General features: G+C 39.5%; 1 protein-coding gene across 3 annotated transcripts in view; it reads right to left on the minus strand.

Moving 5' to 3' along the window:
* ZZZ3 (zinc finger ZZ-type containing 3) overlaps positions 1–12,279 on the minus strand; it is a 1,369,419-nt gene that overhangs the window by 893,768 nt on the left and 463,372 nt on the right. For all 3 annotated transcript variants that reach the window (XM_044085855.1, XM_044085854.1, XM_044085853.1), the window contains one exon: positions 3,228–4,746. In XM_044085855.1, the coding sequence (XP_043941790.1) occupies positions 3,228–4,696 (1,469 nt within the window). In that variant the 5' untranslated portion in view covers positions 4,697–4,746. The remainder of the gene's footprint in view (positions 1–3,227; positions 4,747–12,279) is intronic.

A 12,279-nucleotide genomic window follows, 5' to 3' on the forward strand; every position in this document is an offset into this window, starting at 1 on the left:
ACCAAGTTGGTGAGGCACAGCATTGTCCGGCTTAGTTGTACTCAGGGCTGTCAAAGTCCAGCATCTGAACAGGATGGCAAGTGGAGCAGAACACGGAATGTGAGGGCCTGCAGGAACCAGCTTCACCCTTGCTGCTCAGTGCTTAGGTAGAAATGAACAGAAGCAATACTCAGGTCACAGTTTACATTAGAGATATGTCTTGGGCCTCAAAACATTACTCATTGCATGCTTGAGAACCACAAATTACTCATACATTATATAATGGGAGTAAAGGACAGACACACACATACCAGATCAGACTTCTGTTGTGAATGGTGTGCCTCCGATTTACAATGAGACCCACTACAGATCACAGATGAAGAATCAGAGTCCCTTTCAACAACAGGGGTTTTACAGCAGATCTGGCCTGGACTTGACATAAGCCACCACATCTTGTCTGCTACCTTTCATGATCTTACCTTGGACAGTAAAGTGAGTTCTGGACTGTTCCTTGACTTGATCCCCCTTTCAAGCTCTGAGGTAATGGATTTGATCAAGGCCTTAGTCTTCCCTTGATGCTGGTCGAGTTGTGGGGACACTCGGGCATTTTACCAAGAACTGGACAAAAATGTACTTCATCTGGAGACTCTGACTTGATATAGTGACTAAAGGCACATTTGAAGTCCTCTGTTTTTAAATAGCAATTTATTCATTTACTTTTGTTGACCCAGCTAGCCCACTAAGCATGGTCTATTTTCATGGGAAGACCTGAGATGGTATTCATACAGAAAAATAAGAGAATCTGACAAGAATACCTAAGAAATTCCCCAACTCTTTTTGATAAGTCCAAACAGAAAGCTCAGAGACAATCCAAGGCTGTAGATGTAATGTAAAGTTCTCAGATAAAAACAAGTCCAAGTAGTAAACTCCAATAAATCCAATGGACAAAGTTTAAAATGAAGAAAGATTTATTGTGCAGAGTTAGGTTAGCGCTTTCACCCTGTTGGGCTTCCTCAGCCCTTTAATACATACAAAAAGGTGGACACAAAGAATATATAGCCACCTAGCTATGACATCACTTCTTTCAATTAATCTATTTAAAAACTAAACAGAAAAAAGTTCTCATAAGCATGCTCTAAAAGTAAAAATAAAAACATACATAAATGCACTCATAAATATAAAATGTAAACATAAGAATAGATACTTGAATTCGGCTTACAAAAGTAAAACAGTTTTTGAAAAATATTTCAATTTGTAAAACATATATTTAAATATATTCAAGTTTATATAATTTAAAATGTATAAAAGAACATATCTAAGTTCAAAATAAAATCTCATCAGAAAGGGACATTGGTTATAACAATGTATATTATGTCATCTGACAATCAATCTCCTATACAGGAATAGGATGAATTTACAGAGACTATTATGCTATCCTAGAGGTTCTAGTGGTTTAAATGAGCTTTATCCATCTATAGGCACGCAACCATGCAACAAATGTAATTCTTGTGAATTCGTTTGTGTAGATACTTATTTCACACATCCCATCACCCTACAATGGTTTGACTTTAGAGTACCTGCTACTTGTAATACACAACATGTGGATTATCTGGCCAAGTGCATAGCCTGCACTGCGTTTTATGTAGGAAAAACTGATAGACGTCTAAGAGACAGGATTAGGGAACATCTGTACAATATATGTATACAATCTCCTAACAATGCATTATCGAAGCATATGACACACTAATGACCAGCATAGTTTTAAATTCCAGATTCTACAAGGGAACACACCCAGCATCAGAGGTGGAGATATTAGAAATTACAGAATGAGAACAGAAGTTGACTGGATCATCAGGTTAAGGGCAGACCAGAACCCAGGTCTTAATAAGTCTCCATTAAGCCAGCTTTGAATAATAGGAGGTTGATTGTCAGATGACATAATATGCATTGTTATAACCAATGTCCCTTTCTGATAAGATTTTATGTTGAATTTAGATATGTTCTTTTATACATTTTAAATTATATAAAACTTGAATATCTTTAAATATATTTTTTATAAATTGATAGCCGTGGTGGTACGGCTATAGCATTGTTACCTCACAGCAAGAGGTTCTCCTGTTCGATTCTCGGCGTGGCTTGGGAGTGCCTTCTGTGTGGAGTCTGCATGTCCTCTCCGTGGTTGGGTAGCGTTCGAAAGACATGCGTGTGTAAATGGGCATGCCTTCATTGAAGGTTGGGCGTCGAGCTGGCACCTTGGCGTTTCATAAAAATCTACTGCCAATCATTAGCAGACCGGAGTTCCGCTGTGGTGACCTCTTACCGGGAAAAAGCTGAAAAGACAAACATATTTTTTATAAATTGAAATATTTTTCAAAACGGGTTTTACTTTTGTAAGTCGAATTCAAGTATCTATTCTTACTTATGTTTACATTTTGTACTTATCAATGCATTTATGTATGTTTTTATTTTTACTTTTAGGGCATGCTTATGAGATGACTTTTTCTGTTTAGTTTTTAAATAGACTAATTGTTTACTACTTGGAATTGTTTTTATCAGAGAACTTTACTTTACATCTACAGCCTTGGAGTGTCTCTGAGCTTTCTGTTTGGGTTTATCTTTGTTTTTAGCATTGGTGCACTTACTCCCAGGTCACTTGCTCTACTGACTTTCTTTTTTATAAGTGTCGCGGGGATCTTTTACAGCAGCTTGAGCTACCGCCACCTTAGGCAGCTGGGACTTCAGTTAAATGCATCAAAAAAAACAGCACCCTTACACTACACTGCAGTGACACCATGGGAAAAATAAATCCAAGCAACAGAACACACAGCCTACTGATCCTCTGAACAAAGTCAAGTGAGCAACCTTTTGAAGGAAACACTGTTATAAATTCAGGGGAAAAAAAACACAAATGTGTGAGCAACAAGAAAGTGGGGATCCTGGAGATGCAATCACACCCAAGTCCTTGAACAGGGTTGACAGCTTAAGCCAATGAAGGACTCCAGCCTCAAACATTAGAACTCAAGATTTCAAAAGAGCTACAAGAAAGGACTTAAGAATGTACTGAACTATTCAAAACATTGACAGGTAGGTCTTTAAACTTTTAAATCTTTACATATTAGTTTCTAAAATGGTTACCAAACTTTTCACATGCTGCATTTCCTAACACAAAATTATGTCAGCTAAAATCTCAACAAATTACATTAAAACAAACATAATTTTACATTCTCTGTTACCATGATTACACATACTCTTTGTTGTGTTTCAAGGCCAAGTGATCAGATTCAAAGTAATAAACATCCGGATCTTCTTCTTCTTCCTCTGCCGTCTGCGACTGCAAGCTTTCCTTCTCTTTGGCAGTTGGCAACCCCCCACTAACTGGCCCTGAACCAGAGGGCTGCCCAGTTATTCTGTTATTTGAACCCTCTCCAAAATCACCTGCAACTACTTTTTCTGTCTGAGATATTAATTCAGTTTTCTCAGACAGTTCAGTGGTGTTATCTGTGGATGTATTCCTTTCAGGACTGAGTTTCTGCTCCTCCACCTGATCATCCGCCCTAGGTGAAGAGTTTGTTTTAGGACTGTCTTTATTCAAGCCAGCCCTTCGTGGAGAAGTTCTTAGTGTATACCTGTATTCCTGAAGTTCTGATAAAGAATCCACTTGAGCAGAGTCCAGCTCAGCAGGTGGCTCAGATTCTTTACAGACTGACCTATCATCACTAGTAGCACTCTGGTTGTCAACAATACCTTCAGTACACTGAGACTTAGAACAGTTACTGTTGCCCTCTACGTTACCCTCAGAGTTACTTACTGATAACTGTGGTGCACAGGTAACCATTAAATTATTTGACTGAGTTTCACAAGAAGAGCACTTATCTTCAGCTTTGCGGTTTACAGACGTTGTTCCTTCCTGTGAATTTGGACAAGGCACATTTGGTTCTGAAGTAGAATCTACCTTGCTGCCATTGAGGCTTAATGAACAGCAATCACCACCTGAACTGCCATTTTTAATATCAGTCTGTTCACTGGATGTGCAGGAGCCATCAGTGTTTGGCTTAGTGTCTTCAATAGGCAGACAACCCTCAGAGTCTCCACAAGTTGCGTTACCTTCATCAGTTCCATTTACAGTTTGGTAATCCACCTCCTCTTGGGAAAACACTGACTTACAAATTCCTACATCACTGACAGTCTCATTTTTAACCTCCACTTTGTCACAATCATCCAAGACAAGACATCGTCTAGCTTTTTTGTGTCCAGGGGATTCAGCACCATTGTCCACAGATTGACTTTTCCCCTCTACAGTTTCACTTTCATTTTTTACTGGCAATTCATCCTCTAAAGCTGAAGCCTCAGAAGGTGAAAGTTTTACTCGTTTACAAACTGGTAGCACACTTTCTTCTTCTTCTCTCTCACCGTTGTCTTCAACTGATTTATCACAATTATCTTTTTCAGAAATAGATAGTCCTCTCTTTCTTGGGGTCGACACAGATTCACGTAAATTTTGCTGTTTCAGCTCCGTTGTTTTCGTACCATTAGTTCCTTTCTGAGACTGTATGCATTCTTTCTTTTTTGGTGATTGCGATCTTGGTTGAGGAACAGGAGAAGATTCCTCAGCGTGAGAAATGCTTCGGGTTCTTAAAGTTCTTCCATAAAAATTTTCATCCAAACCATTCACTCCAACTGTTGATCTTGTAACACGTGAAGATCGAGAAGCAGCCATACTACGGTAAATTCCTAGACGAGCTTCATCATGATCCACTCTTTGTGAACCTTAAAAAGTACAAATTTATGAACATTAGTACAATTCTAGTACTTCCTTCAAACATAGTACCATAAGAGAATGCACATAATGTGAACACTGTATGCATCAGACATATTGATAAGCATATGAAATATATACTTTTCTATATACCTTTTGTGTTACAAACAAGCGGGATAACTATAATAAATGTAGGAAGTACAGACGTTAACTTTCCTGAAACAAAACAGTTCTTCTGTTTTATTCTGAATTACAATATTATACAGCACAATCTAAAAATAAAAACACACAGTAAGACAACCTCAGCCAAAAAAAGGATAACAAAAGAAATACAGATTAATGGGGAAAATGCTTACCCTGCAAATGGAGTAGTACAGTGAGGTACACTGTAGCCACAATGTAGCAAGTCATCATAAAGAAACATTTTAAGATCAGGTACAGAATACGGCACAGATGGAAAAGGAGTAGTTAATGCTTCTAGGGATACAATAGTGATTAAATGGCTATCAACTGGGGGGGTTAGAAGGAAAAAAGCTGCTTTGGAGACGTATGAAAGAAGTACAGAGGAAGAGGGTGTTTACTTTGAGAACTGCTAACAGTGATAGCTTCTAGAACTGAAGCATGGATTTACACCAAGTGAAAAAGGCTATAAACTGAAGAGGAGAGACAGCAAACAACGCAGCGCATCAGGAAAAGTACACAAAAAATAATACATGCTGTTCAGTATTGTGTCCACGCAGAAACCTAAGCCAGTACCATAAATTCTGCGATTACAGTCGACAACGGGAGTCTTGCTTTGCAAGTGGAGAAGTGACAAAGGCGATTAACAAACTCTGTAATAAGGGAAAGGCTGAATGGTTAGACTGGAAACAGCAAACTATTTCAGTTTAATAGTTCAGAAAAATGAAGACTGTGCATTATGACATTATGTGAAGATATCTTGGGAGAGTCAATTTCAACCATTTGCTTCACACTTGCATTACACACTAACCAATGTGTGCACACGTGTGTGTAGAGGGAGATATCCAAAATCTCAATGTTGACAGATTTAGTAGTAGCAGGCTGACTCTGTGATAAGACAGTGAAGCCACAAATGCATCTCAGATAACCCAGATATGATAAACAGTGCAGCAGCCATCATGAACTCACCTGGGTCTATAGCTGCCTGCGGCATTGCAATGCATATAAATAAAATAATACCATATAAAGAAAAATTATAATGTGATTTCACGTTCATTAATGAACTGAAGAAAGAATGTGTATAACAAAAGATAAGAAATACAAAGGTACCAATTAAGGCCAGCTCCAATGGCAGAGACAGATAAAGCACCAACTACAATCCATGAAATACAAGTCTGAATAGTGAGTGAGGTGTCCCACTGGTGCTGGAAAGGGGAAGAATGGGTGATGTCTTTTTGATGGTTCACTTCTCTTCAGACAATCGGACAAGGTGCATGTCTGAGCTAAAAAGATGTCAAGAAATTAATTTACAGCTCTCCAACTACATGAAGGTAATGAATGAATTTTTTGCCGCTATGGAAATGGAGCTCGTTAATAATATTGGAGAGCTTGAGGCACATATTACAAAACCCTCCTAGCTTCAACTCCATTTCTCAAGAGTTACAACATATTCCAAAAAAATTGGAACACTCTGAAAACAAGCTCATAGCAGTAAAGAAAAAGAAATTCCTGAGAGATCTTCAGGACTTGAAAAACAGCAATGTGTTTCAGTGGCCTAAGAGGGATGAACGTACTCTCTCTAATATAAGAGAAAACAGACGTTTAAAATAGTAACCCCATTAATGGTCCCACTTATACATGTAATACTGTAGTGAATGGGAAATGAACTACCCAATCAATGCGAGTGGGAAACACTGTCAGAACTAGATGATTTTTCTCCTGTTACGACTAATGCAGTAACCGTAACATCCTCTGTTATTCAAACTGCTTCGAATAATGCTGTGACAGTGGAAACAGTGAATTTTCACTAAACAAATGCTACTGAAGGTTGTGGAGTTACTTATTTTTTTAGAAATGGCCAATTTTCAGCTCAAATTGCCCACAGAAGTATCAGCACCTCTGAGGGAATGAAGCGAAACAAGAGGAAGAAATCGCAGTTTAGGGAGAACTGTACAAACACAGATGGAACCATCCAAACAAGTTTATATGCAGGTGAGGTCCATAACATGGAGTCTAACAAAGAACTGAATACTTCAAAAAATACTGTCTTAAACTTGTTCAAAAGTGTACTCCCTGATACTGAACTGGCCATTTTAGAAAAAAACACTTGTCTTATACCTTCTCTTGATGGACATTTAAATATGTTGTCAGAGTTGAGATTGTTAGGAATGTTGATCTAAAACTTATGTATAAACTCAAGCGGTTTTGAAAATAAGATTAAACGGACCAGTACTTTCATTCACAACAGTACTGTTACTACGAAGGCATTTTATAGCATGTGTGAAAATGAAATATATAAAATATTTTCTGAAACTAAGAGCACTACATTTTATAATTTTAATTTGGGTGGAAAGAAAGCGTTTATTGATTTATGTGCTAGAAAGGATGTTATTAAGCCAGTAATAGTAGTTGTTATGAATGCAAACAGCTATTCAAGTTGGATGTATGAGCTTTTATTATATATTATTACTTTTAAAAAAATTTCTATTGCTGACTTGAATCATATTATTTATAAAGTCCTTTTTGTATGACTTTTAACTGAAAATCTATTACACCAGACTTGGATATTTTTTTGCTTATATATGGCTCATCCAGTTGTTGCTGTTTATCTTTTCGGCTTTTCCCGGTTAGGGGTCGCCACAGCAGAACTCCGGTCTGCTAATGATTGGCAGTAGATTTTTTTTATGGTGCCGAGTTGCCAGCCCGACACCCAACCTTCAACGAAGGCACGCCCATTCACGCATGTCTTCCGAACGGCACTTGACCGCGGGGAGGACATGCAGACTCCACACAGAAGGCACTCCAGCAGAGAATTGAACACAGATGCAGACTAACACCTTTTGTATACGGTTTACCTAAGATACACAAAAGTTTAGTGAAGCCTTCTATAAGACCTATTGTTTTGGGTATTAAATGGATTACTACACCTTCTCTAAATATTTAGAGTGTGAACTTCACAGTTTCTGGTCTTACAGTGATAGTTTCACTAACCATTTTTTAGCTGCGGTGAACCAACGGCTGTTAAAAAATAAGAATAATATGAATAGGGAAGATGTAATTTTAGTTACTTTGGATGTTAAGTCCCTATTTACAGTTATTCCTAATGATTTAAGTGTGCACTATGTAAGGGAATTTTTATCCCATCATGGCAGGCTACTAATAAAAATTCAATCTTTTGCATAATGCTGGATGTTGTGCTTAACAGTAATGTGTTTATGTTCAACAATAAACATTTCCATCAAATATCAGGTGTAGCAATGGTCACACCTGTTGCCAACAGCTACGCCAATCTTGTGAAGTCTAGATGGGAAGAACTATAATTTATTATTTAGCTAATTCTGCCTAAAACACAGATTTTCTAGAGTTTCTGTGATTTAAAAAGCTTGTTTCAGCTACACATTGCACTTACTTTACTGCCTGCGCTGTAACAAAGCCGTTTTTGTGTTTAAATTACCTGTTTAACTGTTGTAGGCTACACACTCAAGTGTGATAGCCATTTCTGTGCATTTAAAGTGCTTTCTTTCTTTATTCTCTGAAAAAAAAAACAAAAAAAAAAAATAAGTGTTTTCCTACCTTTCTAAGCTAGTATAGTCCAGTTTTCAGGTTAGTGCTAAATTCAAGAATGTGTTACAAGTTTCTGTGTTTGCCCATACCTTACTTGGATAGAAGGAAGTTTATCTGCTCACTGTGAGAGAGGGAGCTATGAACAGCCTATCTGTCCCTGGAGGAGTGGTTTCAGCCCAGAAATTAGTAGTTTATTGGCCATTTTGGGCTAATTTCTATCTCGCTCATTTCCCTGCTATAAAACCCGCATTTGAGCGGTTTTGCGTGCCGGGCAGCACCAGTTAGCTTGGGTATAACTATTCCTGGCTCCATAAAGTCTCCTCTTCATTTTTACCTTGGAACTAAACAAACTTTCAACTTAAGCACTCAAACCATTCACTTCTCATCCCAGTACTTGCTCAAAACTCATAGCAAGCACTAATATTTGCATGATTATAAAAAATAGCCGAGAGGGAAGCTGGAATTACTGGAGAAAACTGACAAAGGAACCAAGGTACTGGGAGCAAATAAGTAGAAAAGAAAAGGTAAGAGTGGGATGAGTCTAAGATGTTTTGGACTACAGGCTAGAGTGGGATGAGTCTAAGATTGCATGATGCACAAGAATCGATTTTAGATATTTTGGGAAAGGAGACTGGAAAAACAAAGTCCAAAAGGTATTTAGTATTTTTGCTTGGAAGTGTTTGGATAGGTATGTTTACACCCCCAGCAAACTTCAAAGAATTATTTCTCAAGTAGACAGCAAATGATGGTGATGTGATGTGGAAGAAAGAGATAACTGGGAGCATACATTTTGAGATTGTAATGAGTTGGCAGATTTAAAAAAATTCCTAATAAACTACTGTCAGAAATATTGGGTGTGCAAATGGTTAAGGAAGTATTCCTTTGAGCAGAGACACAATATCTGAATTGTCTAGAAATAGCAAGACCTTGGCAAGTTTAATTCTTTTGGCCACCAAAAACAATTACTAGAAAATGGAAATCAAAATGTAAACCAGCTGTATTTGAAGTATTGAATATTGCAAAAGAAATAAAAGAACTGGAAGAGAGATTTTTAGAAAAGGAAGGAGCAAATTGCATAGAAATAAATGGAAATAGTGGGAGTAAATCATGCAAAATAATGTTCAGGAGGAGGAGTGAGATTTAAGTGAAGGCAGGAATTGAGCAAGTTATGTAATGTTGGACTGACGATAGTTATAAAGAAAAACATATGTGACAGGGGAATCCTATGGGCTAGGCTTGTAAAGGCTCCAGGGCCATTAGCCTAGTACACGCTTATGAACCTATAATAAACCTTAGCACTTGACCCCCCTATACTGTAGAGAAGGACAAGGCGGCTCTCTATTCGACCTTACCAGCCAATCCGTAAAACAGTTCACTGTACCTATCCAGGCATGTCCAAAGGGCAGTTTCAGGTGCACTCTCCAGTCCAACTGGTGAATATGGGCATTTTGTGGCAATGTTACAATTGCCTCATGTACACAGACAACCCTCTCCTCCTTCCACCAAACACTAATACATGCGAGAGATGCAATTATACAGCCAAACTGGAGGCTAAGCTCCCTCAACCCAAGACTGGACCAGGCAGTCAAGAGGAGAAGGGAATTACTTGAATCAAACCACCAGTCTCACACAGACCTAAGAAACCAGCACTGGCAAAAAACACACATAAATACACGAAAACATACTCGGAGGCTCTAAATAAAAATCTGCAAAAGCAACAGAGACCTCCAAAGCAGACATCCAAGCAACCTCCACCCCCAAAACAAACCATGAAACACATACTTCACAAAACCAGTGTGCCACGCAATCACAGCCCTTAAGGCAAAATAACATACCCAACACACTAGTAATAGGTGACTATAGTCAGGCACAATGGCATCCCACTCACTAGACTGAACAAGGAGAAGGTTACTGTTAGCTGCCTGTCAGGTGCCAGGATCCGCCACATAACACAAGCACTCAGGTCACCCCAGAACAAGTACAAATATGACTCTGTCATTGTCCATGTTGGTGTGAATGACCTGAGCCGTACCTCCCTGTACTACATGAAGAGAGACATGGAGGAGCTCTCTAATCACATAGCCCAGGCCGGTATGACCCTGACCCCAAGTAGCATCCTGCCCTCACCAAGAATGATACCACGGTATAGAGAAAACATTATCAAATTTCAACATCTGGCTAAACTTCTGGTGTCATCCAAAGGGGATCCAGTGTGTCAGCCTGGGATGACATGCTCGACAAGCCATGCTGCTTTGCTAGAGATGGCTTGCACCTGTCAACCTTAGGCTTTCAAATAATGGCCAATGCTCTTGCCACCCCCATAGTGCCTTTTTTAGGTAAGTCTCAAAAGACAAACCCACTGCCGTAAACAGCACAAGTAACAAAAAACTGAGGGTAATGCTACTCAATGCCAGAAGTCTGAACCTCAAAATGCACTCACTCAAGGCACTCCTCAGTATGGAGAAAATAGATATAAGTGCAGTAACAGAAACCTGGTTTAAGGCTCTAGAGAGCACCTCATCACTACCAGGCTACAACTCATACCATACATTTTGGCCACAAAACCCAAACCGAAATACAAAAGGCAGGGGAGTATCCATATTCATCAAGGATACCCACACCTCCAGGTTAGTGGCACAGCACGATGCTTCAGAGATCATCCACGTGCAACTAACAACGGGCAAAACTGCTATCAAATTATAGCTTGCTACAGATCACCCACCATGTGTCCCAGGACCCCCACTCCGCATTCCTGGAAACAAAGGTCCTAACAAACACCCTGATATTGGGTGATTTCAATTACCCAAACATTAACTGGGAGAACTACTCAAGTACAAACTCCCATGCCCAACATTTCCTAGAATTTATAAACTCAAGCGCCCTGGATCAATTGGTCAACACCCCCACCAGAGGTGACAACATACTGGACCTGGTCATCACCAACATGGGCGACCAGTGTTCCACACCGGAGGTCAACCCCTCCTTGGTTAGATCTGACCATAAACTAATCACTCTGGATAGCCACATTCCGCCACCACCCCCGGTCAAAGAAACCACCGTGAATAACTTTTCAAAAGCAAACTTTACCTTACTTAAGACCGAGGTGGGAATTTTCAAAGCCCCCGTGCTAAAGGATAATGCTGTCCAAGCTGCAAAATCCTTTACTATTGCACTCTACGGGCACCTACAAGAATGCATGGATCGTGTTATCCCAAACAAAACCAAGACTCACTCCTCCAAGAAAAGGAAACCAGTCTGGTGGACCCATGCCATAAACAAGCTATACAACAGGAGGAGGAAACTAGTACAGAAAAGAGTAAAATCACAAGAAGGGAAGACATCCCTGATCAGTATCAGCAAGAAACTATGTTCCCTCAAAAAATCATCCAAGGCTAGCTTCGAAAGAAAAATTGCCAGGGACTCCAAAGATAACCAACAAGGCATTCTTTAGCTATGTCAAGAATCTAAGTGGCAATTCTCAGATCTGCTCGGAGTTAGTGCAGAATAACACAAAATACACTGAACCGACCGATATAGCCAACATCCTGGCTGACAGGTTCAGTGCAAACTTCACCCCCCTCTCGCCCCCCAAAAGGGCCCATAACTATACCAGAAGAACGTAGTGCCTCTGACATCACAGACACTCGGGTTAAAACAGCCCTCTCCAAAGCCAAAAATACAGCATCAATGGGACCGGACGGTGTCCCAGGCTGCGTCCTACACGAGCTCAAAGATGAACTAACCCCTCACCTAAACACACTGTTTAAACTCAGCCTCTCCACAGGCTACGTGCCCACAGA

The sequence above is a fragment of the Protopterus annectens genome, chromosome 10.part0 (assembly GCF_019279795.1).
Source record: "Protopterus annectens isolate FY-2018-M chromosome 10.part0, PAN1.0, whole genome shotgun sequence".
In the NCBI taxonomy this organism is placed as follows: domain Eukaryota; kingdom Metazoa; phylum Chordata; order Ceratodontiformes; family Protopteridae; genus Protopterus; species Protopterus annectens.